At 46.9% G+C, this 25,045-nt stretch overlaps 7 protein-coding genes across 7 annotated transcripts; 3 read left to right on the top strand and 4 right to left on the bottom strand.

Annotated features, from left to right (window-relative positions):
- Nucleotides 1-1,873: 1,873 nt before the first annotated feature.
- On the bottom strand, nt 1,874-3,407 carry P174DRAFT_429235 (uncharacterized protein; the record flags this gene model as incomplete). The annotated part of the gene is made up of 7 exons (XM_024825561.1): nt 1,874-2,016; nt 2,074-2,161; nt 2,225-2,284; nt 2,501-2,569; nt 2,768-2,800; nt 2,998-3,056; nt 3,227-3,407. The coding sequence occupies 7 exons, from the start codon at nt 3,405-3,407 to the stop codon at nt 1,874-1,876; spliced, it is 633 nt and encodes a 210-aa protein (XP_024686425.1).
- A 1,613-nt stretch (nt 3,408-5,020) lies between these two features.
- On the bottom strand, nt 5,021-7,386 carry tpcJ (oxidoreductase tpcJ; the record flags this gene model as incomplete). The annotated part of the gene is made up of 7 exons (XM_024830690.1): nt 5,021-5,401; nt 5,458-6,032; nt 6,087-6,231; nt 6,282-6,283; nt 6,396-6,782; nt 6,906-7,005; nt 7,063-7,386. The coding sequence occupies 7 exons, from the start codon at nt 7,384-7,386 to the stop codon at nt 5,021-5,023; spliced, it is 1,914 nt and encodes a 637-aa protein (XP_024686424.1).
- A 1,853-nt stretch (nt 7,387-9,239) lies between these two features.
- Nucleotides 9,240-11,065, bottom strand: P174DRAFT_449370 (uncharacterized protein). The gene is made up of 3 exons (XM_024828840.1): nt 10,599-11,065; nt 9,733-10,504; nt 9,240-9,669 (listed from the first exon to the last, which is right to left on the bottom strand). The coding sequence occupies exons 1-3, from the start codon at nt 10,887-10,889 to the stop codon at nt 9,500-9,502; spliced, it is 1,233 nt and encodes a 410-aa protein (XP_024686423.1). The 5' UTR covers nt 10,890-11,065; the 3' UTR covers nt 9,240-9,499.
- Nucleotides 11,066-12,975: 1,910 nt separating this feature from the next.
- On the top strand, nt 12,976-14,721 carry P174DRAFT_418757 (DUF3176 domain-containing protein; the record flags this gene model as incomplete). The annotated part of the gene is made up of 2 exons (XM_024824722.1): nt 12,976-13,591; nt 13,649-14,721. The coding sequence occupies 2 exons, from the start codon at nt 12,976-12,978 to the stop codon at nt 14,719-14,721; spliced, it is 1,689 nt and encodes a 562-aa protein (XP_024686422.1).
- Nucleotides 14,722-15,359: 638 nt separating this feature from the next.
- P174DRAFT_117830 (Zn(II)2Cys6 transcription factor domain-containing protein) lies at nt 15,360-16,912 on the top strand. The gene is made up of 3 exons (XM_024821058.1): nt 15,360-15,492; nt 15,567-16,694; nt 16,755-16,912. The coding sequence occupies exon 2, from the start codon at nt 15,653-15,655 to the stop codon at nt 16,670-16,672; it is 1,020 nt and encodes a 339-aa protein (XP_024686421.1). The 5' UTR covers nt 15,360-15,492; nt 15,567-15,652; the 3' UTR covers nt 16,673-16,694; nt 16,755-16,912.
- A 550-nt stretch (nt 16,913-17,462) lies between these two features.
- P174DRAFT_449367 (sugar porter family MFS transporter) lies at nt 17,463-19,470 on the bottom strand (the record flags this gene model as incomplete). The annotated part of the gene is made up of 6 exons (XM_024828839.1): nt 17,463-17,936; nt 18,003-18,321; nt 18,380-18,849; nt 18,910-19,014; nt 19,080-19,318; nt 19,368-19,470. The coding sequence occupies 6 exons, from the start codon at nt 19,468-19,470 to the stop codon at nt 17,598-17,600; spliced, it is 1,575 nt and encodes a 524-aa protein (XP_024686420.1). The 3' UTR covers nt 17,463-17,597.
- Nucleotides 19,471-20,952: 1,482 nt separating this feature from the next.
- P174DRAFT_385832 (cation-transporting ATPase) lies at nt 20,953-24,987 on the top strand (the record flags this gene model as incomplete). The annotated part of the gene is made up of 3 exons (XM_024823276.1): nt 20,953-21,024; nt 21,089-23,805; nt 23,865-24,987. 3 exons carry the CDS (start codon nt 20,953-20,955, stop codon nt 24,535-24,537), a joined length of 3,462 nt encoding a protein of 1,153 aa, XP_024686419.1. The 3' UTR covers nt 24,538-24,987.
- Between the last annotated feature and the right edge of the window lie 58 nt (nt 24,988-25,045).

Genomic DNA, 25,045 nt, shown 5'->3' with positions numbered 1-25,045 from the left:
ATCACTCCTTAGCTTAGCTGATAAGGCAATACTTAACTACTGTGACCTTTTCAAGATTAGTAGCATCCTTTTGAGCAAGAGTTTGCTCATTATAAAAGTAATTATTAACCTGCTTAAGCCACTTCACTATAGCATCCTTACTGTACTTGCTGTTATATATAGGGATAGGCTTAAGGTTAGAGACCTTTTAATAAGGCTTGTGTTCTTCAGAGTGAAGAGAAGAAAGAAAGTAGGGGTTAGGAGCTATAGTTAAAGCTCTAGCAACCCCTTCTAGCTAAGGATGATTATACTTAGCTCAGAGAAGTCTGACCAGGTGTTCATATAGTTTGATTAGTTTATTTCAAGCATTCTAGTTAGTTATACTATAAGCTGCCTGAGTGAACCACTGTTAAAGACAGTCCTAGTCAGTCTTAAAGCTATTACTATTATAGGTAGACTAGGTTTGAGGAGTCTCCACACCAGAAGATATAGATTTAATGTTATCTATTTTAACAAGAGAAGAATGATAATTAAGTTAGGAATAGAAATCTGAATTAAGCTTATTAATAGTAATTTAAATCTATTAAAATAATTTTGATTATCCCTATTTATCTTATCCTTTATAATTAGACAACTTGATCCTGTCATTAGTCACTTTTTAGAAAGCTTAGATAGTTAATGACATCTACTCTGTGATGTGGCTGTGGGGAAGAGCTAACTAGATATCCTAGGTAAATCATTGCCATCACAGGTATCTAGATTAGCCTGAGGAGGTCAAAGTAGTTAATCTAAGGCATTTTCTACTGAGTTAAGGACAGTTGATATAAGGTATTTATTAAAATTAACCTGTTAGTGGCATCCTCAAAGTCCTAAGACTATGGTCTTTCAGTGCTGCTAGGGTTTAGATTGAATCCTTTATAGGGATTTTGAACCTTCTCAGGAATTAAGCATCATATAATTGCCTGATCCAGACATGCTACTAGATGGGATAATTGTTCATTGCAGGGGGTGTAGAGCCTTTGAATCATGCGAGGGTAGGGGGTAGGCCAAAGGCCGCCCTGTACATGTCCTGCTGATATTGAGGGATTCTGGCCCCTTTTATAATCCTACCTAAGCTATGAAGGAATGTAAGAATCTACATGGTTATGTACATGCTGATGACATCTACTAATATCCTCTGCGCACCCTCGTAGACTTAATCGAAATCACACATATTGATCGGTATCACACTCTTATAACTAGTTTATAGCTGGTTACTAACTAGTTATCCCATTACTTAGGTAACTGCAGTAAACTGCTACTACTAATTTATAAGCCTAGAATATACAGATATAATAGGCTTATTGTGATGTGGAAGAATGTAAGCTTTAATAGCTTAAAAGGTATATTCTGCTTAAGGAGAGATTACTATAGGTTTAGATCTAGCATAAAGAGCTTAGGCTAGTACCACCCCTACTAAATACTAGTCTATAACTAGTTACTAACTAGTTAGCCTAAGTATCTTAAAGCATATCTTAATTCTTTATCTAGTTCTTATAATGTGTAAGGATATTATAGCCTATTATATGCACCTATTTATGTGTATTACTTCTATATATATAAACTTATAGGTAACTAGCTCAGAACTAGTTAGGAACTAGTTATTAAGGTACTTTATAAGTCTAGGATAAATATATAATTAGCTTAAAGGATTACTTTAGATTTAGATCTAGTAAAAGAATATTTCCATTCCAGGCTAGTAATAGGCTAGACTAGTTAATATCTAGTTATTAACTAGTCCACTTTAAAAAGAAAAAAGGCCACACTAGAATACTAGTAACTAGGCTTACCTAGTTATAACACCTTAAAAAAAACCAAAGAAGTCGCTACTAACTAGTTCTAAACTAGTTAAGAACTAATTACTATTAGTATATTCTTCCTCCTCCTTACTCTCTTCTTTACTCTCCTTATCTACTTCTTTAGCCTTATTATCATCATCCTCCTTAGTAAAGTAGTTAAAGTTCTTACACCACTCCTTACTCTTTGAGGAACAGCACTCTAAAGAACTAGTTAGTAACTAGTCAGGAACTAGGTAGATTAGAACTTTAAGCTTACCTTTACTCTTTAACTTGGCCTTGCAGGCTGCATATGGAACTACTACACCCATTTCCTTAGTTATCTTATGCATGTTGGTCATGTGGATCTAATTTATTAGTAACTAGTTATGAACTAGTTAGGGATTATTAATAGGAGGTACTTTACTTACAGTGCTATCTTTCTTTAGGGGGAGAGCAGGCAGCTCTAGCTTATTAAGAAGCTTCTTATACTATTCTAAAACTAGTTAGACAGGGACTTACTAATAGCTTTCTATTACTCCTAAATAGTTAGAGCCCCTCCTTTAGTTATGTACACAGTGTATTTATTAGCATGTGATTTCTAAATATATTTCTTAAGGTTGTTAAGGCTTAAGTATGGTTTCTAATAGGACTAGTTAGTAACTAGTCCATAACTAGTTCATGAGGAATATTAAAGAAATACATACCTTGGCCTTTAGGCAACTAGGGGCACAGTAGTAGACTTTACTAGGGTAGATAATTAAGTATCCTATTACCTATTCACTAGTTAGTAACTAGTTGATAATTAGTTAGAATATATCTTAGGATGACTTATATTTTCAGTAAAGGGAGGGAGGGCCAGCTTCTCTATACTAAGCTTAAGATACTGCGCATATGCTTCCTATAGTCTGGTTAGCATTCTAACTAGTTCAGAACTAGTTATGGACTAGTTAAATAGTTAGAGTAGTACTTACTAACATCTTAATAAATACCATCTTGAATGCAAACTAGTCATAAACTAGTTATAAACTAGTTAGTGAAAGGAGATCTAGTAGCAGATATGTGAACTAGTTCCTAACTAGATAGGGACTATTCATGTGGTCGGAATTATAAGATAAAGGTGAGATGAAGGTGAGATGAAGGTAAGATGAAGGTGAGATAACAGTAAGATAAAGTTAATAGTATTCTGAAGTAGAAAACCTACCTTTAAGGTAATAAGAGGGAGAGAGAGAAAGAGGTAGCCAGGATAATTATAATTCAGAACTAATTAGTAACTAGTTATTCAAAAAAATGTAAAAAAAAGGGGGGGGGGGAAATAGAAGAGATATATAAGAAGGTAAGTTACTATAAGGAGCTCAGTCAACCTTTATGGTAGAGACATGTCATGTGATTAGGGGTTGTCTCATTCACTGTTTCACCTCAGCCACATTCACCTGAACTCTTGCAAAAGGTGGTGTCACCTGTAGTCACGTCGGATATGGATTTGCGGATTGAGGCAGCCAGTCTAGGCTGGTCCTCCATCCACTCCAACATTCTCGGGGCAAAATGGCCACCCGGGATAAGGGGGTAAGCTCGACGAGGACATCTTAGGGCCGTCGCGAAATATCCCGCCATAATATGTAGGTTGCCGACTATGTGAGGTTTATAGGGTACTTAATTATGCTCTATTAATGGACGATAGGAAAGATGGAAACAGTGAGGCTTTCCTTCTTGAAAGTCAACAAGGGTATATATATTCCTATACACGATATTTATTGATCTGAACTGCATGCTTGTGCCAAATATCATGTTACGAATGATATCAGCATAGAAACACAAAGAGGTTCCTATTGTATATTTTAGATAAACCACTTCCATATAGGTTTAGATTGATTCTGTGGGGCAACTAAGAACTATACTCATAAGACATCTCTTAAGAATGCATGGACCTTGAACCAAGGGTTTTGTGATGATTCACATGCCATGTGTAGTGTTTGATGCCTGGCGCTGAAGCCTGATATTGATGCCAGCTGCCGCAGGCATCCTACATGTATTTAGATCGCCCTTTGCATCTCTTCTTCTTTCCTTCTCCATATGCTTAGTTGCTTCGTTGAATGCCCTACATTAGTTGATCTTTGTCTCTTCATACCTGAGCGTAACAGGTCTTTGAGTAGATGTGGGCAGGTGTCTGTCGCCTTTGGAGCCACCCGCCTCAGCGCCTCGAATGGTTAGCACGACTTGGCAATTCTGCCAAACCAGTGGCTCTAAATTTAACGTAGTCCACTGGCGAGCCGTGGACACAAGTGAACCATAACTCCAAAACACATATCAAATGCGAAAATAACAACATCATGTCTTGATAACCATCCTTATTCTAGGTAAAATATAAGAATAACAAGGTCCATTTTAATAAGACCTGTAACACATATGTTCACTTTTAGAGAGTTATTATCAAGAGCTAATAAGAAATTGATCAGAAACGCCGCGTATTTTACAGTAATATGACTAGATAACTTCCTCAAATCAATTAAATTTGAGTGTGTTGTTTTTTACAATTATGGAAACGCATATACTCATATTTAAGTAGTAAATAGACAGGAGTGTTAAGATATGACAGGTTTGGTTGCGAGTTCCTTCTCGTCATTGGTGCCATCAGTATGGGCGCGTGCATGTTCATGGTTGCCATGGTTGGTCTTGAGACGCTAAAAACTCCCCAAGGAGCCGAAGACGCAGCCTGTTGGTATTACCATCGTGTTCCTCATGTTCCTCTTCATCTTTTTCTATAAGCCAAGTTGGGGAGCGACGGTTTGGATTTATACTGCAGAAGTGTTCCCGATGAATGTTCGAGCTCAAGCTGTCGTCATGTGTTCCCAGATGCAGGGTGTTGCGAATACCATCTTCCAGCAGTTCTTTCTGATCTTCTACAAAAATGAGGGGCCGTAAATGTATTGCAACTCTAGGGGTGCAATTGGAATATGGACTAACTATGGCAGGAAATTGTTCTTCTTTTTCATGACCTGCAACTTTCTACTTGCTGTTCTGTTTTTATTGGTTTATGATTCCAGAAATGAAAAAGATTCTGCTAGAAGAGATGGACTCCCTCCTGGAGTGAATGTGGACTCTACATTCACTAGACCTTATGGTTACCCCTAATTAGTATGGCAACCATGGACTCCGTGCACGACACCCTAGGTGAACAGGGTTTAGGGTTAAACAACCTAAACTTCCATACACCAATATGAATCAAGCTATATGCCAGAATCATCCTGGAAACGACCTTTGGGGTGCCAGAATTTGTCTGGGTTAGAACGCCATTCGTTCCAACGTCGGCATGTCCTGTCGAGTTGTCTTCTGTTGTGAGGCTGTTTGTCCATCAGGTGCTTGAAGTCATTTTTGCTTTCCAAAATCTGGAACGCTAGGCCAGCTGAAGCATGCCAGGCGATATGGCAATGGAATGCCCAAGCACCGGGGTTGTCAGCTTTAAATGCGATGACTACAAAACCACCCTTCGGCAGAAGCACCACGTCGCGGCGAGGGGGATTGTTGTATGTCAAATTTAGTGAACTTGGACCTTTGTAAATATAATTTGACTGCTGCAGTAGTGCGAAGTCATGGCCGTGGAGGTGAATCTTTGCAAAAATGGTCAGCATGGACTGGTGTCCTTACTGGTCTTCGGCCCACCTACCGGATGCGCAGCAGGGATCAATCGACCTCCCTTTGGAGGACCCAAGTTTGGTTCCTTACCTCCAATGATAACCATGTAGTTCCATTCATTGTGAAGGGGATTTTTATCAACTGGATATACGACGGCGTTATCGCCAAATGGACCATCAAGATTGTTCACTGTCGGCTCTGAATAGTTCACCCAAAGGGTGTGATTCATCATGTGCCAGTTGTTCACCACAGGGCCTGACGGTATGTCAGGTGGCTCAGCAGGGAGAGACCAGTTTGCAAGCATGATCGTCGAGATGGGTAGATCAATGTCATCCTTTTCGCCCTTCCTAAGAGAAGGCACTATCCATGGAATGATGGGCCGCAGTTTTTCCGGTGGCTCATCACGACAGGTGTAGTTGTATTCACCCTCACTTGTTGTCGGCCATCCGCACTTATAGCCCTTATAGCACAGGATGCCCTGCCGTACGTCAAGTCGATCAGCAAAGTTGTTGCAGTGGTCAGCTGGCACAGTCCGTATCCAAAATTCATTGGTCCCATTTCGCTGTTCCTCAGGCCATGTGTTTAGCACAACATGGTATCGTTGCCCTGGGTACATGTCAGTGCGTACCTCCACCGAGTGTTCAGAAGCCAATTACCGACCAATTCCAATTGCCAAGTGGTCTGTTTCATAAGGCTCAATAGGCACCAAGTCCGACTCAATAACAGTAAAGTTGTGGCTGTCAATGGCGAACACATAGGTTGTATCAGTGGACGTGTTGATCAGTCTTAATAAGTAACGTTTATGCTAGAAATATGTTTAGGGTAACACTCAAAGCAGGCAGAACTAAGACTTACACCTTCAACTTCCATTTCATATCTTCTAAGCAACATACCAGCATAGCTCCCTAGAATGTATTACGCACATCAGTCATGATCGCTACCAAGGCTTGCATAGATAGGCGAGCGTACCATTTCCGTTGATTAGGATGCTGGTCATCTTGGGAGGCGCTCTAGATTTTCCGGAAAATTGCTCCTGATAGTAGTCTTGGAAGGCACTTCTGTGATTATGGTCGCCCAGGAGAATTGGGTCGATGGACTCATCCCAGTTGGCCGATGTGGGTCCATGAATGGTCAGGGGCCCATACATGCCATCACTATATTGAAGTGAGTAGTGGCTGTGGTACCAGGTGGTGCCATATTGTGTGGCTCTGAATTTGTATGTAAAACTCCCCCCTGGTGCAATTGGGCACTGAGTAACCCCAGGTACGCCATCCATCAGATTATTTTCAAGCATGCGCAGCCCATGCATATGAATGGCCGTTCCATTGTAGGTGAGGTTATTCGTGACAGTGACGTCTGTTACCCATTAAAGTCAAGTAACAACTTAATGCCCCATCCATGTACTTACAAACTGAATCTCCCCAGCATGCCTCTACACATTATCAGCATCTGTCTCAACGTAGTGCTAAGATGACTTACGAATCCAGGGCCCAGGAAAGGTTCCATTGATCATCTTTGCCCCAGGAAAGGGGATTCCATCCCAATTCGCAGTGGTGTCATTACTAACGACGATATGGTACTTTATAAGGGCGTACATCAGTAGTCTGCCGCTCCACACGGTACACTAGATACTTACATCGCGTCGTACTCCCTGTGGCCAGGACGTCTCATAGTCAGTTGTGATGTTGTACTCATGCCCAGTTTTATTATTCCGGAGCCAGACACCTCTTAGATCTGGTGAATCCGGATGCCACCAGCCGGGCAATCCCGTGTAATTGCACTTTATGCGATTATCTTTACCGGTACCCGGTGGAACAAAAATGGGTGGTGTGGAGCTGGTTTCCTCGGCAGTGGTGTTACCTCCTTTTAGTAAAGGCGCCTGGTCCACCGAGTCCAGTCCAATCAAGGATGTGAAACCGAAGTACCTGATCAAGCTGATCACGTAAAGCTTAAGCTGCATTATGTAGGAAAAGGGCCTCAAGTAGCGTTGACACAGCGACTGATTCAACCGGAGATCCTGCTTCCATTGAATGAGGATTGAGGGAAAAATGTTAGATCTCTGCGCGAGGACTCCTCTCTCAGACCTTAAATGTCCATTATATGGTGGCAATCTGGTTATGCAACCCACCACCATTCTGCTTGTAGCAGCATAGGTCAAGGACGTCACTCTTTCCATGACGACTTCTACATACATCATCGACTCATGATGCGAAGAAACCGCTACCGCTCCCTATAGTGTCTGACAAGGTTGACGAATATGGTAAAAGCGCAATCGACGGAAGCTTGCATAGTTCCAAACCTTGTACTGTGACTTAACTTTACAAAGGCTAAGCATTGGCACGCATTGGCATGCATTGGCACAGCCTTCTTACAATTAACTTTGGTAGTACGTCAACAATTTGAAATTCGGAGACCTCGACCACTCCCTAGAAGCCTTAAGCTTAATCTAACACATAATCAAGACGAACAATTGCGTTCCTTGGAAAGTTACAGATATAAATGGAGCACGCCTCCCCGCTCTTACCACAGGGTCATTATGTCACTTGCGCTATTTCAATGCTTCTAATGGGATGTCCCATGGAATACAGTGAAGAATTGTAGTAATAATCATGAGTAGTGGAACCATGCATAGGGTCCATGTTGCCCCATACTAACTATGGTTGCCTACGGTCGCCGCTGCCTGTACTTCTGACCTGTACTTCTGACCTGTATCTGGGAGTCTATATCTAACTTGATCCGCCCCGAAGCCACACCCCTCCCAAAATCCAGCAAACTCAGTATTTTGAAACTATCCAAAAAAACCAAACAACGCGGCTTTTCGTTAGAACTAGCTAGAGTAGCCTGTAGGACACCTAACATAATTAGTAATAAAATGTTCTAGAGGACATTAGTTGAGCGCTTTTTATTGTCTGAGTCACGTAGTAGATAGAGGGATCAGGTTAGCAGGGGTAGCTAGAGTTGGAAATTGGTCTGAGTTGGTGCAAGTTCTGTATTAAGGAAATACAATGTCATTGATGACCACTAAACTCCGACTCCATATAATGTCCTACATCCTGGCTCTCACGGACGCCCTCGGCATTTCTGCTAGCGGGGTCAGCACCTCCATTCTGACCATTGTGTAACAGAGTGGATGTGGATCGGGTTACTCATTTCCTTGCATTATTCTAGTATGTGATATTACTTATTAGGTTCTCCTCATCATCAACATAGCTTACCAAAGAGACTACGATATGGGGCCTGCAGTCCTTGTGAGTCGTCGGGTATGCCCCCCTTCACCCCAATGCCCGCATCCGGCCCTCCTGTCACCTCCTGGGTAGAGTTGCATAACCGAACCATTAAACTCGAATCCAATCCTCACTTGTACTCATGCCATATTTCCAACTAAGGATCATGCTGTACCGACACAGTCCACCTGATGGTCCATCACGCTAGAGAATCCTGAAGAATTGGACTTAAGCGGCCTGATGGGCGCTTATTTGCATTGGACAGGAAGTGCTCGATTCCCGAAGCCGAAGCAAAGTCCCGCGAGCTGAGGCTATTTGAACATGTGCCTTGAAAGAAATTGTTCATTTTCTTGAATTTATAATACTTAAATGCATGTAACCAGTTCCATAACTTATTGTTTCTTGCACTTTCTAGAAAATCATGCTGTTTATACCATACTACTGTAAGTTGCCTGCATGCTTTTACCTAACTCACAAATTCCCATATCTTTATTCTTTAAATACCAATTACTTGTTTCTATGGCCAGCCGCCTCTTCATTCCTACACAGCATTACTTCAGGCAAATAGAATTCACTGCCATAGGTTCTTGCTCCTGCGCTATCGCGTAGCATACATCCGAATTTGATCATATCCTGACATGAAACATCTAAGCAATAGACCTGCTCCGTCAGCAAAGAGTCTGAGTCACTGACTTCTGAAGCAAACAAGCATTCTCAGCACAACAGGACCAGAAGCAGTGGACCAGCGCGGCCCAGCGCGGCCCAAACCATCAACTATACATAAGTGTTGACGTGATTGACTGCAACTTAAGCAATTATTTCCACACTGTTTTAAGACGTAGCGTTTGCTTAGTTACCAGCAACCTCGACTACTCTTGCATTGTCGCCCTGATCCTTCCCTTCGGGTTGCGAGTTGCAACTGGGCGAAATTTGGTCTTGTTTCACAGCTTTGTGAGAGAAGAAGGCACTAATGGCCTGATTCCACTGATTCCATCTTGGAGACTTCCTTTGGGCCAAGTCTATAATAAAGTGCAACTGTCAGCTCGACCAAATCGCAGCAAATAGTAAGAAGAGCTACTCGCCATTTAGGATATACAGCAGTTCAACTGATATTGGGGCCCAGACAGTCAAGGCAGCAACTTGTCCGAACCCCCAAGCATCATCCTCAAACTTGTCCCTAGCCAAGGTTCGCAGATGCCTTCTTTGCCGCCACATCATAGTAAGACCAACTACCATGCCTGCAGTCAACAGCCCTATTAGCAAGACCCAAAACAGCATCAATACTCTAAACAGTGTCTTATGTAACTTGTCTGCCTGGAATCTATCCTTCAGAGACTGAAGCCAGAACGCGATCGCTCCCGCGACGGCAAAGATAGCGGCAGTCCATGATGGATACGGTACCGGATTGATGACACTATAATCTGTTGAGCTGTGGGCGCACCCATCAGAGGCGAGTCTCCAATTCGCTCTGCTGTTGCTGTTCAGGTGGCTCTTGCCTAGGACAACAATCACAAGAACAAAAACTACAACGTAAAGCAGCACACGCGCTGCCCAGCGTGACATTGGCTGGACAACAACCAGGCAGAAGAAAGTCACAAGGATGCTGTTGATTTGCAGGAATGCCATTGCCTGCATCTCTGCAACCTCAAAGGTAGATGGGTTCTGCGACAAGTGTGCAAGGGAGGCAAGGGCGGACGAGGCGATGAAAAAACCGTTCGAGGAGAAAAAATTAGTTTGAATGACTTTCAACTCTCTGATAAAGCTGCTGGCTGGCGACAGGGCAAGATACAGCAGACGATACACGGGACCAACGAGGATGGTAAGCGCGGTCTGTATGCTATATGCATACATCATCTGCAGCGAAATGGAATGCCAATCGATTAGCTACAGCCTCATGTCTGCATGAGAGAACAAACTGGCGTAAAGTAAATGCAGTGGTTTAACTTACGCCGATCCCCGATAGATCAGGGTTTCCTACCCCGTATGTGAGCAGGCACAGATTTTGGCAGTTCTGAACCTCTGCAGTGATGTTTAAACCTTTCTTGTTGGCATAATTGAAGAAGTCCTCGATCTTGTTGAAGTCACACTTTCTGCCATCCTCTACCATAGACATTTCGGGTGTAGATATAGCCGGGATTACACTCGAAACTTCGGGCCTTGAAGTTTCCTGGGGAAGTGCCACAGCACATTGCAGATGTAACAGGGCGTAAGCCACCAGGTAGTGCCAAAGGGGTAGCATGGTTTGCTTCTGAAAACCTCAATAACTTCCAGGGACGAGAGAGTTCCAAACCTGAATCTATCGGGACGACAGGCCTTCGTCATATCCCAGACGCAAGGCACGGCTATCGATGAAATACTCAACAACCTGGCCAAGGCCGCCGTAGCAATATGCAAAATTTGCCAGCAGGCTACTGGCACAGCTTTTAAAGACCAAAATAAGCAAGGCTGAGATCACTCACAATGGATGTGGGCGGGGTTTCTGCCTGACATTTCAGGGCATGTCCGATCACAATTTAGATATCCTCCCTACATGTAACCCCAACAAGAATGGCTTCAATCATGAAGACTGGATGGGGAGTTTCAGTGTAGCGACAGCCAATAATAAAATTAAAGCCGGCCGTATGCATTTGTGAGGCCCGACGAGCATTCGTGGACCCTGTCGCCTGCTACCTGCGGCCATGCAGGGACGTATGGGAGAATACCCCAGTCTACGCCATATCTCGGGGTTATACAGAGTCGTAGCGCCCTCGTACTAATGTGTGTCTGGCTCAATTCAGCTCGCCAGATATTTTTGTTCCGCTGTTCCTGTTGGGCAAACGTTCTGTTCTGCGTTCCTTAAGAGGCGTAGCACGTTACACATATACCAGTGATTTGGCCAGGCGGGGCTAGTTTACCTGGCAATTCCCATTCTTTTTGATGGAGTGCAGGTAATCAAATTACTCAGTAAGTACTCCGTAGTATCCGCATTCAGAACCATATCAATGGCCCCTGTTTGTTATTTGGCGCCCCACTTCAGAATTCGGCCCCCACTGAAGATATAGTCTTGTGTTTGGGGTCGGGCGCATTCAGTCCAAAATTGGGGTTTCCGACGTCGTAAGGATTACAAATCACCAATTCCTTTCTGGTGGGGGTTGGCCACAATTAACAGAAAGGAGGGGACCATTCATATCGTTTTGTCAGACAGCGCAGCAAGTGTATTGAATAGCACTAAACCCCACGAATATGGCGGTCCGAGTCATCCAACCTAAATAGCAACGGTATCTGACTCAATACACGAGTAACAAGGCTTGACCGACTAGCAGGATGTTCCCATAGACAACAGGTCTCATATGTCCGATCACTCGCAAAGGTGGATCGAGGACGACGACATCCAATGTACCATCGCTGATAGGTGGAACAAGGGCTGCCCAGCAAAAGACAAGTCCAGGAAACACTGCGCTACAGCCTCTGGCGTGGGGAATATCCAAATATGGCCGAAAATGAGAAGGCTGACCGTAGGTTATTTTCTGGCCTTGTCTTTCGCCGGAAACATTACAGCAACTGCTGAAGAGTTCGCAACACGAAGGCTGCCGCATCGTTGGTAATGACAGGCTGGACAACACCCTCGTCAACGCGGTCGACCAACTAAATTGGGCGACTTGTATCGGGTCTGGGTTTGCCTTTCTGATCTGTTGTTGCGATTGCAGTAGTGCAAAAATATGGGCAACTCTCCACCAGAAGAAAGAAGAATGTGGGGGATTTGTGGGATTGATGGCATGTTTGCCATCCTTTGCCAGCCTAATTGCTTCCTCTATTCATGACCTCTGAATCTGCCGAAACCTTCACTTGACGCTGTAATAATTTTTACTGGCTGGCGTCTGCATGTTCCCAGCTGCGGACTTCAATAGGCTACGGTTCTCGCTACCGATATTGGTCGAGATTGACCTGTATCAATACGGTGGCACCAATCACACGTCTCCTACGTCTACCCTTGTAGGGATCCGAGTACAGCTCATTCCTTGGCGGGCCAGGCCCTGAGGCCCCTGACCACTAGACCCTGGCACTTCAAAGGAATTATGTTGGCCGTCTCACCCTTCCTAAATTCTTACCAGGGCAGACCCAAAGAAAACGGACAGCCCCAGTTCGGCTGGCGGCTGAATTCAACCAGCCTTGAAATGGAAACAGGGGTGTCAGCAGCCAAACATTGGGCATAAATCGAACCAGAACACCCTTCGGGAAAAGCTCTGCAAGTTATCTGGGTGGTTTGTCCTTAGGTGGACTATCTCGCTCAAAGATTCAAACGCTGTCCGGATCAACTCGTATCCGTGCAGCCACAGGTTCTCATCATGTCTGGAGACCACAGTAACCTCAAATCTCGCCCGTATGAGCCCGCACATGTCTCTGAAGTCGGTTCCGAGCCATTGAGTTTCGCCTCCGCTGAGTATAAGCGCCATCCGATGTACTCGCCCAGGGAATGGCTCTTAGAAACCATCACCTCAATTTTGAGCCTAGGCCTCCTCATTGGCATCGCCTGCATCTTCTGGTATATGGACAACAAGCCTCTCTCTGCCTGGAGCGCCCGTGTTTCTCTCAGCGCGACTATTTCTATCCTGACTACCGGCTACACCGCGGCGCTGATGCACGGCGTGAGCCAGTTCATCGGCCAACTCAAGTGGCTTCACTTCAAGACCGGATCTCGGAAGCTTTCTCACTTTGAAACATTTGATGAAGCTAGCCGCGGCGGCACATGGGGATCTATCATGTTACTTACCACAGTCAAGTGGAACCTGGCCACAATTGGCGCGTTTATCACTATCATGCGACTCACCTTGGCGCCATTTGCCCAGCAAGTGATCCTGTTCCAGCAGCGACAAATCTACTCCCCCGATGACCGCGTCACCTTTGGATATACACACAAATACTCCCTTGAGTGGATGGGAGAAATGGTGAACCCTCGTATTGGTAGCATCTTCCGCGCCCCGAGTTTAACAAGAAGTGCCGCTCACATATTTTGACTAGAGAGCATTCCGCAAGATCCCAATATGCAGTCCGCTGTGGTCCAAGGACTCTACGGCATCAACACCCCGGCAATGTTCAGCTGCCCCGGGGAGTGTCGTTGGACTGGGTCCTATATATCACTGGGTTTCAAGAGCCAGTGCAAGAACGTCACCCAGGAAACCTTGCGGTCAGCCAAATGTGATGGTAATGAGTATTCCACGCAATGCAACATGACGACACCAGGCGGATTAGGCATCTCGACTCGCTATTACTTCACCCAATGGGCTACTAACTACTTCTTGAATGCATCTTCAATGTTGGGAAACCCAACAGTCACAGCTCTGCCAGACACCTTTCCGGAAATTACAAGATTCGCAGTATACAGATCGACCCCGAACTTTGATCTCCAACCTGAGAACATTAACATTACGGAATGCTCTCTCTCACTCACGGCGTACGAATACATAGACGCAAAGGCGAACGGCAGTGATTTTTCCTTTGGGAAGATCCGGGAGGTTGATTTCGGCATCACGAATCCCTGGAAACGTTCATGTTGTCAGTATGAATGGGGCTGGCTGTACACGAACGAGTCCAAGACCGATAATATTCCTGCGCTCGAAATACTCTATTCCAATCTCGCAGCCCTGCGAAATTTCTTGGTGTCCCCGACGATCGTTACTGAGTGGGTTGAAGGAAACTTTGACAACAAAAACCTAGGTCTGGCTGCTGCTCTATCTGGTGACGTGAACATCGAGCAGCGTTTTGAGAAAATGGCGGCCAGTATGACGGACTATCTGCGTCACGGGCCAAACGCCGAGGCTGCACATGGAGAGAGAATCGAGAGCCAGCCGTTTGTTTTGATTCGCTGGCCGTATTTTATTCCGCTTATAGCAACTGAGCTGATAGCGATTATGTTCGCTGTCTTGACCATATTCAGCAATCGTAAGGACCGCCAAGTTCCTCTGTGGAAGACTTCGACGCTTGCGGTGCTGGCTTGTCAGCATGAGAAGCGGCTTGGCTTGCTACAGAGCACGGTCACGGATGTCAAGGACCTCCAGGAGTCGGCGGGGAAGACTGAAGTACGGCTGCAGTAGGAATCGGCTATTTTCAGGCTCGGGGTAGTGTCCTCGCAGCTAGGACCGCGACCGAGAGGCTTTGGAATACAACTTGTCAACCACTGAAGCGCTCCCACCAGTAACAGCAGTACTTCAACTTCCGTGGCCATGGTGTCCTTTCCCACACTGTAGGATTTTACATTACATCAAGACGATCTGAGGCTGGCAAGAACCCTCTTCACCTCTTACGCCACTCGGTCTATTCTCGACTCAAGACTGGAAACGCCCAGAGAACTTGATAAGCTTTGCTTCAGGATTTGTTTCCTCACGCTGCCAGACAGAGTGACCATTAACGCTGACGGTCGACACAAACCAGCTGAAAATGGCGAGTATCTGGGAAGCTCTGGCGAGGGTGGGCAGGCATACACAGCGTCGAGTATCAATGATATGCAAGCCATCTCTCATCGCAATACTTAGACCGCAAAACGCGCCGCTGAAGGGGTGTCTTTCAGCCTTCAATACGTACAGAATCAGTGTATAAATCAAGGTTACATTGATCGCTCACCACGTCAATCTCCCGCCATACAAGCCAAGAAAAACATGAAAAGAGCGCCAGCCTGCTCTCAAGACGGCGGAGGAGTAATTAGCAAACGTAAAGGGCTAATTGAACAAACAGCCGCTTCTGACGGCTGCGGGTTGGCGGGAATGGTGGCAGTGCTCTTGCCTGCGGGGTATAGGACTGAAACAGATTTTAGCTCCCCGGTCCCCAGGTTCTCAAAGTTGCTGTCGGTGCTCTGTCCTTCCTCGAAGGTCTTTTTATCCTTTCTATTCATTTCTTGGAATTCCCGGACTGACTGAGCCCTATATATTTGTGACTGGGCCAGCCGATGTCCGTAAACCCAACGCAATCAAACTTCAATTTCCGGCTGACTGAGAGGGACCCGTCGCAAGTTAGCTTGGGCTGGTGGCCATGGACCAGTGGCTCTTGGAACGTATGGGAGAAAAGCCTTCCAGCACAAGTTCGCTACAGCGGAAACCTATAACAGCGTGCGAGATATGTCGGCAGAAAAAGAGACGTTGTGACACTGAGACTCCCTGTGCAACTTGTCGGCGCCTCTCCCGTGCTTGTATTCGCCCCCAAAGGAAGGGCGAGATACACGAAATATTAGAACCTAGGGTTCAACGATTGGAATCTCTGATTTCGGAACTCAGCGGCAACTTCTTCGCTGGTCCTGGTCAGAATGTTGCTGCGACAGAGCAACAAGTCTCTTCTCCGCTATACTTGTTGACTGATTCTGAAATTATCCAGCACTCCGCTGAAATGTATCAGCCATCTCGTTCAGTCGCGGATAGCATCTCTGCCACATCAGTATCCTTATCTGCTATACCGTCTCCGCATTATATCGCCTCCGAGGCTCCCGATACATTCTCTACAAGCTTCCAACAAGTACCAGAGAGGCTTTCACCAGGATATCCTACGTCGCCTACAACAGCTTCCTCACGTCTGGCCGATGTGCCACCCCAGTATCTTCCTCTTTCAGCATCATCCTTAGCCATGGGCACAAACTGTGCCTCACCCGCAGTTCTTGATTCTCTGCATTCTGCTACCAGCAAGGCCTCGAACATAACTACCTCGCCCACCCGATTCGAGGCAGAGACACTTCTGGACATATTTTTTAACAAGGTCGGAGCGGCTAAGTATACTGTCAGTCGGGAAATGTTCCAATTATTCCTGGATGTTATATACTGTTCCTTGCCTGTTTCCTACGATTGGAAAATCCCCTACATCGATATCATATCCAAATTCCATGTCTACATGGCAATGGCAATCGGTTTACGGATGAAAACCGAGCGTCACCCAACAGAACGCCAACTTTTGGAGATATGCTATCGGCTTGCACTTGAAGCCGCTAAAGCACCAGATTTCTGGTCACTGCCTCTCTCGGCAGAGGCGGCAATGCTCTTCATGTTATTTGCTCAAGTCAGTTAATGATAGGTTAACGATTATCACTGTATGTGATTATAGTCCCTTTTCTGCTTCCCCTTTCGGGGTTTACAATTGAATTTGACAGTGGCCTTGGCAAAAAAATATATAACTTCCACCTCAAGGCCAAGCGCTTACCAGAATCCAAAAACGCACACATGTCCCGAAATGCACTGCAACACGAGCCGCCATTTGACTACGGATTGGGGAATGACTCAATAACTGTCAGCTTACGGTTATTCCTTGCCTTTGACGACATCAAGCCGGTTGCTGTCCGACATGTCCCGACCCATTTTTGTTGCGATCATCCCGCTGCTGCTTCTCATTGGGCGACGACTCCTCAATCGCTCCTTATGGTTTCATACTCCGTTTAGCACCCCGCTCATGTGGAGGCTGTGCAAGGGCAACGTGTGGTTGAATTTCCAGTCAATCCCATATTGATATGATACCTCTTCTGATCGCCTGTTTATGACTGCTCGCGATTCCGCACCTGTGGGGGTAGTGAGGTCGTTGCCCACGCTTGTACCGTAAGTGATCAAGTCTGTGAATGGAAAAGAGAGGCTTATTTGGATAAAGTGCTGGACTCCTGGGGATGATAGATATATATCAGAAGTATCAACCGAAGGAGTATTAGACGTATCATAGCCGAACGGCGGGAAGATGCAAAGTCGGTTTCTTGAAAGTAGACTCGCTTGATTTCCCCAGATAAAGCAAAATAAATATGGCCGTTTCTACCGGTGATGACCTTTCCTAAATGACTGATGTCCATAATATTCTTAATAAGCTTAAATCATATCCACGATATGCCGTACCATAGCCGAGCGACGTTCAATCATATCAAACAAACCATGCGCGGTGCAGTCTTTAGTCTTCCCGTTGCTCTCTTGCTAGTGCGCAGGCAGCGGAGTCGTCAACTGTTGTTGTCTTCCTTCTATGTCGCGTTCTCGATGTGCACAATTTCCTTCTTCTTCTCATCTGACTGAACCCCGCCAATTTCATAGTCAAAGGCAGTGGCGGCCCCGAATAACGCCTCCATCTCCTCCAAGGTCTTTCCTTTCGTCTCGGGGACAAAAAACCACGCCCAGAAGCCCATGCAGATCATCAGTGACGCGAAAAAGAAATACGTACCATAGCCAAGCGAGGTAATCATGTACGGTGTGGTGCGACTGACGATGAATGACCAGAGCCACTGGTCGGCTGTGGTGATTGCTACACACAGCATACGAATATCAATTGGGAAGATTTCCGCACACACTACCCAGGTAATGCCCTGGAAGAACATGTCAGCTCAGCTCATGGCAAAAGGACATGGCGGGAAAAGAGGGGCACTACTTACCTGCCAAGTAGCGCAGTAAATGAGCCCATAGAGGTAGACACAAACCATGGCAATATACCCCCAGGCAGTACGCACCGTGTCCCCTCGGGCTGAGGCGCCTGTTGGGTCCTGTTTGAAGACATAGCCCCCTATGTACCACATTGGAAGGCTGCCTATAAAGGCACCCCATACCAGGCCACTGCGCCGCCCCACCCTCTCAACCAGCCACACACTGAAGATGATCATCCCGACTGTTTTTGCGATCCCGTAGAACCCAGTTGCAAATAACTTTGTGTCAGTGCTGCCGATACCAAGTGTTTCAAAGATCCGTGGGGAGTAGCTTCAAGTCATACTATTAGCGGGAGTGCTCCTTCCAGAGGCGACATTGCGATCCTTACTATGTGATAATGTTCACGCCCGTCAAATTCTGAAAAGCCATCAACAAAAGACCAATGCCGATACGATTCCGAGTCCCTTTTTGAGTCAAGCGCCTCACATAGTACCACGGGCTATGCTTGGTTGTCGGGGGAGCAAGGCCGATTAGGATTTGCTCACGGATCTGCTGAAGTTCGTCTTGGATGAAGGGATGGTCTGCCGGCAGAGTGCGTACCCATGTCAAACTGCGTTCGGCTTCCTCCCATCGATCTTTTCTAGCGTACCATCGCGGAGATTCAGGACAGCAAAAGACTCCTGCTAGGAGCAGACCACCTGGAAGGAGCTGTAAGCCCAAGGGCACTTGCCACTGAGACCTCAGAGAGGAGGATATCGTGCGGTTAATGGCATAGTTGATCCAGAATCCTAACATGCCGCCGCCTTGCGAGCAGATTTCGAAAATACCAACCAGCCGACCTCGAATTGACGATGGTGACTGGACTCCATTAGCTCCGAAGATAGATTGATTACTGAGAAGCGTGTTCGTTTGACTCACCATTTCCGCTATATATACCGGTACTTGGAGAGACACAGATCCAATTCCGAATCCTGCAATGGCACGACCAGCATAAATCAAACCCAGGTGACCGGATGCAGCAGTCTTGAAGAACGAGATAGTTAGTTTCCCAGTCTGGCTTCTCTTGGAAATATTGATAATCTTCTCACCATTAAACTGCCCCCTACACAGAAGACGCTCACTGCCATAACAATCGCCAATTTCCGCCCGAACCTTTCTGCAAGCGGGAAGGTGAGAAGTGACCCGAAGAAGCATCCGACCTGAAATGTGGATACAATGTTGCCTTCCAGCGTATCCGTCTCTGACTTGGATGCTTTGTCCAGGCCGAAGTCTCGACGAAATGAATCCAGGGCCATAGTTCCGCCAATGACGCTGGTGTCATAACCCACTGTAATGATGGTTAGTATGGCATGACGTAGGCTGCGACTACAACTTACTAGCAATGGCTCCCATGCTCATCACCACAGCGATAAGGTGTATTCGCCAATTACGGACCTCAGGTGGATCATTGCTGTTTTTGGCATGGAGGGTGATACCCATATTGACGAGCGTTTAGGATCAATGAACAATGCTAATCTCCGGAAGGTTAGTTCAGTCGAAACAGTCGGAACGCTTGGAAAAGCAAGAGACCCTTGTGGGGGAGGCTGTACATCTTTATGTGGGTTCTGAACAGGGGGACCCTTCTCCGCATCCTCGTCTCCTGTCATATTCTTGGCAGCGGGTTACTGCTGGACCACGCGTGTATTTAAATTTATACAACTTAATTTCAGGTAACATACATGATTCTTACTATTAGTTGACCAACTACCGGTATCGCGGCTGGTTAAAGTTCAAAGAATCGATGCATGTGTGTTGCTCTGGTCCGTGCCCTTACCTCCCGGAGACTTGGCATCCCGCTCTCAATACTTTGCGACTAGTAACAGGCTCGTTCTGAATCCGCCAAGAGCGGAAATTTCCGTTGACTCTGTTCAAGGTTACATGGTGATTCAGGATCTCTCCTCTCCATAGGTTAGGTGAGCGGTCAAGATCTAGAGCCCAGGCTTGGCGAGGCCAGTCCGGCTATCGTGACGAGGCTGTGCAACAGAAGCCATGCATTATCCGGGGTAGACCTCGATACATTGCGGGGTGGGTGACGTCCCCCAGACCCAAAGCCCCACCCCCGGCTCCCCCAACTCTGGCCTGAACTGGAATGGCTTTGGAGATTGGCGTTCAGGATGCCGGCTAGACCATGTGCTAATTGTCTCGGCGTCGGCTCTGCGGCCTCTGCCCATACCTTGGTCGGTCCTGGCCGTTTCGCCCACATATCCCTCAGGCCCGTCTTCCTTGGTATATAGCAATCTGCATAATTTCCGGAGGTTAGGGCACTCTTGGGTCACGCTGATTGCCGAGATTTTTCAAGGCGCGGTGGCCTTCCGCAAGCACTGCCTCACTCTATCGAAGGCCGAGAGCCTTGGCAACCTCCTCTTGCGAAGTTCTTCTCCCCTCTGATACCCGACCCAAAGAAATTTCTTAAGACTTACTATCTTGCGGGCAGTTCCCCAGGGCAGCCAAGCATGGTGGGTCTCTCTGCGGAGTGATCTACTGCATGCTACCTCTCTTCATGCGGTGAGCCCCTTCGTACAGACCATTGGATCGTCGGGGAGCGAATACCAGGAATTACTGACCATCTTCAAAGTCTCAGTGGGGTTATCTTGCGGAGCCGTCGCCGCTTTTCGGGTCTTCAAGTCCCCTGGGTCCCCTGGGAACTGGCTTGGCACGAAAATATGGAATCTCGGAGATGTCCCCAGCCATTTTTTGAGACGGCTTGGGGTTTGCACAGCCTTCTGTGATCTGGACGAGTCCTAGCAGCCCTTGGAGTGGAGCTGTTGAGTAACATCATGATTAGGGTTCAAGGGTGATGAAAATGATAAATGCTCGTTCGGTCCTCCTTGATGTCCCTTCTGACTCAGGCCTGCAATCATTTGTCTAGAGGCTCTGGACGCTACCTTTTTCCTTCCTTCAAAATCATATCCAAGCGACATGATGGCATCATCTGAAAAGGAAGCGGACGCTTCACCCCAAGCGCCTGTTCCCACTATTACAGTCCAAGTTCCGGTACCTACGTGACCAGTCATCCACAAGCTTCCCACTATATATTCAACATCTAACATTGACTCAGGATCCCATTTCCGATACTTTCGCAGCCAATGAAATAAATAGAGACCTCCTGCCAGAGGACCCCACGCGGAATAGATCGCTTAGTGATCTAACAGCAACAAGCTGCGTCTACACCGGTCGCGATCGAGCGATGAGTGAAACTACAATGGCACCGAGTAGTCCGCGGTTGAGTCTGCCGAAAGGGGAAATGGACCAGTCGTCTAGCCTTGCATCCAGCATTTTCTCAGCAAATGAGCAAGAGGAAGCTCTGCGGCCAGACCCGGGCACTGAGGCAGACTTTAAGGTCGACAATAACCCGTTTCAGTTTTCTCCCGGCCAACTGAACAAGCTTCTGAACCCGAAGTCTTTACCTGCACTCATGGCTCTAGGCGGGCTCCCGGGGCTGGTAAACGGTCTTCGTACGGATCCCAATGCGGGCCTCAGTGCAAATGAAACTTCAGTATCGGACGGGTCCCATTCGAAGGAACCCTTTGCGGACCGCATCCGTGTCTTCAAACGAAATGTCCTCCCAGAGAAGAAAGCAACACCCCTCTGGAAGCTCATGTGGATGGCCTACAATGACAAGGTGCTCATTCTGCTTACTGCGGCTGCCGTTATTTCCTTGGCCCTAGGCCTGTACGAGACTTTTGGTGTGGAACATCCCCCAGGTTCAGGAATGCCCCTTGATTGGGTTGAAGGTTGTGCAATTTGTGTTGCTATCATCATCGTCGTCATGGTGGGATCGTTGAACGACTACCAGAAGGAACGAGCGTTTGTCAGGTTAAACGCGAAAAAGGAAGATCGTGAAGTGACTGTGATTCGATCTGGAAAAGCTCTTAGAATTTCCGTTCATGACGTTCTCGTCGGTGATATTCTTCATCTGGAGCCTGGGGACCTTGTTCCCGTTGATGGCATCTTTATCGGAGGTCACAACGTGAAATGCGACGAGTCGTCCGCCACCGGAGAATCTGACCAGCTTAGAAAAACAGGAGCTGAACAAGTTATGCGATTGCTCGAGCAAGGACACACCAAGCAACAGGATCTGGATCCCTTCATCATCTCTGGAAGCAAGGTTCTTGAAGGCGTTGGTACATGCGTGGTCACATCAGTGGGCGTTAATTCCAGCTACGGCAAGATTCTCATGGCCATGCGTCAGGATATGGATCCCACACCCCTTCAAAAGAAGCTGGATGGTCTAGCTGGCGCTATTGCTAAACTGGGAGGAAGTGCTGCGGTGCTTCTATTCTTTGTCTTATTGTTTCGCTTCCTGGGCAGCCTTCCGGGTAACCACCAAACCAGCACAGAGAAGGCGTCTCAATTTACTGATATTCTCATTGTTGCAATTACTGTCATTGTGGTGGCTGTTCCAGAGGGCCTTCCTCTTGCTGTTACTTTGGCACTCGCTTTTGCAACGACACGCATGGTGAAGTTGAACAATTTGGTCCGAGTGCTGAAATCCTGCGAGACGATGGGTAACGCTACCACGGTCTGCTCAGACAAAACAGGAACACTAACTCAGAACCGCATGACCGTTGTTACTGGCACCTTTGGTTCTGATGCATTCGACGACAAGAACCAGAGCAGCAATGGCCGACGCTCTGCAGCTTTTGCAAACGACATGCTCCCGGATCATAAAAGATTGATTATCGAGTCTATAGCGATCAACTCTACTGCGTTTGAGGGCGAGGAAAACGGCATCCCTGGATTTATCGGCTCAAAAACAGAGACTGCTCTTCTTGGATTCGCTCGTGATGTCCTTGGAATGGGCTCCTTGGCCGAGGAACGTGCCAATGCCACCGTCATACAGTTGATGCCTTTTGATTCAGGCCGTAAATGTATGGGTGCTGTGGTCCGATTATCCGATGGTACGCATCGATTCCTTGTCAAGGGTGCGTCTGAAATCCTCCTCGGGTACAGCTCTTCGCTCTGGATGCCATCAGGGCAGGTTGCCCTTGGCTCCGCGGAACGCCAGCGACTGGAGGGAGTTATCCTGAATTACGCAAAACAGTCACTCCGCACTATCGCACTGGTTTTTCGTGATTTTGCAGAGTGGCCTCCTAGCCATGCTGTCAACCCAGAAGATCCTTCGGAGGCCGATCTCAGTCTGCTGCTGAGCAACATGAGACTTCTTGGTATTGTTGGTATCCAAGATCCTATCCGGCCTGGTGTTCCTGAGGCTGTCGCTAAATGCCACCATGCCGGTGTGACTGTTCGCATGGTCACTGGGGATAACATGGTTACAGCCAAGGCTATTGCAACCGATTGTGGAATCTACACAGGAGGAATCGTGATGGAAGGGCCTCGATTCAGGACTTTGAGCGACGAGGAATTCGAGGATGTCCTTCCTCACCTGCAGGTTCTTGCGCGTTCGTCACCCGAAGACAAGCGAATACTCGTCACGAAGCTACGAGATATGGGTGAGATTGTTGCAGTAACAGGGGACGGCACTAATGATGGACCGGCGCTCAAGGCCGCCAATATTGGCTTCTCTATGGGGATTGCTGGTACTGAGGTGGCCAAGGAGGCGTCTGCAATTGTGCTTATGGACGATAACTTTTCGTCTATTCTAACTGCGTTGATGTGGGGAAGGGCAGTCAACGATGCCGTGCGCAAGTTCCTCCAGTTCCAGATTACAGTCAACATCACAGCCGTCCTTCTCACCTTCATTTCATCAGTTTCTGACCCCGAGATGCGATCTGTCCTGACCGCCGTACAACTCCTATGGATTAACCTCATCATGTAAGGGTAAATGCTCTCCGATCCAACTGGTTCTTGGCTGACCGAACTTTCCTTTATAGGGATTCCCTGGCTGCACTTGCGCTTGCTACCGATCCCCCGACTGAGGAAATCTTGGACCGCAAACCCGTCAAGGGTGGCGCACCTCTGATCTCGATAACAATGTGGAAGATGATTATTGGCCAATCGATATTTCAGTTAACAGTCACTCTGATTCTCCACTTCGGTCCTCGCCAGAACTTCCTGGACTACCCTGACGAGTACAGACGGTCCATCGTGTTCAACACTTTTGTGTGGATGCAAATCTTCAATGAATTCAACAATCGACGTTTGGACAATCGGTTCAATATCTTCACTGGCTTACATCGCAATTGGTTTTTCATTGGTATCAACTGCATCATGGTTGGCTGCCAGATTGTCATTGCCTTTTACGGTGGCGCTGCATTCAGCATTGTCGCAATCGAAGGGGAACAATGGGCGATCTGTATTCTTATTGCAGCAATCTCGCTCCCTTGGGCCATCTGTATCCGCCTGTTCCCGGATGTGTGGTTTGAAAGGATTGCGAAATTCGTCGGCAAACCTGTGGTACTTGTCTACCGACCATTGAGTCGAGGAGCACACCGACTAGGTCAGAAGATTCGTGGCTGGAAGCATAAATCCGACTCAGCTGAGGAAGAAAAATCGGACCAGTTTACTCCCGGCCAACCGACCCAGGATCCAGAGAAAGGCCTATAAGGAGCTGTTCATGATGCTATGGAACAATATGCTTCTGTAAACCCATTTCCTGCTTGTTTCTGTTCTCTTCCTGGCAAATCGCACCCCTCACTATGTGTTCGGCATCTACTTACTTGTACCGACCACTCACACATATGCAATGTTTACATTCTTGCCTTATATACATAATGACTAGCACTTAACTCAGTGCCTTCCTTTGTCCTGCGTCTGCCACTTTGCATCCCCTGCCGCCATTACGGAGGTTCAGCCTGCCTGTCAACAGATACCATGTCAGCGTGTCCCTTTCTAGATCATGTATGTTCAAGGCTATAACAAAATAATGAAAAGATGGCCACTTCATTACCATGCAGGGATGAATCCAACCCAAGCCGAACAAGACTTTTCGCTGCCTCTCTGGATGTCAGCCGTGTTGGTGAGTAGCAAGCGACTGTCTGTTCCCACTATCAGCCGCCTTAACATCCCAACCATCGTCAAGGAGTAACTTGATAGTCGTCTGGTTCTTTCGACT

This window comes from Aspergillus novofumigatus, assembly GCF_002847465.1.
Source record: "Aspergillus novofumigatus IBT 16806 chromosome Unknown P174scaffold_2, whole genome shotgun sequence".
NCBI classification, from domain to species: domain Eukaryota; kingdom Fungi; phylum Ascomycota; class Eurotiomycetes; order Eurotiales; family Aspergillaceae; genus Aspergillus; species Aspergillus novofumigatus.
Note: the sequence above shows the minus strand (reverse complement) of the source record. Positions and strands in the feature narration are given on the sequence as shown.

Coding starts and splice junctions, on each gene's coding strand:
- P174DRAFT_449370 (XM_024828840.1), bottom strand. CDS start 10,889: ATGCTACCCCTTTGGCACTACCTGGTGGCTTACGCCCTGTTACATCTG. Junction 10,505..10,598: donor CTGATCTATCGGGGATCGGC/GTAAGTTAAACC, acceptor ATTTCGCTGCAG/ATGATGTATGCATATAGCAT. Junction 9,670..9,732: donor ACTGCTGTATATCCTAAATG/GCGAGTAGCTCT, acceptor ACTTTATTATAG/ACTTGGCCCAAAGGAAGTCT.
- P174DRAFT_117830 (XM_024821058.1), top strand. CDS start 15,653: ATGGACCAGTGGCTCTTGGAACGTATGGGAGAAAAGCCTTCCAGCACA.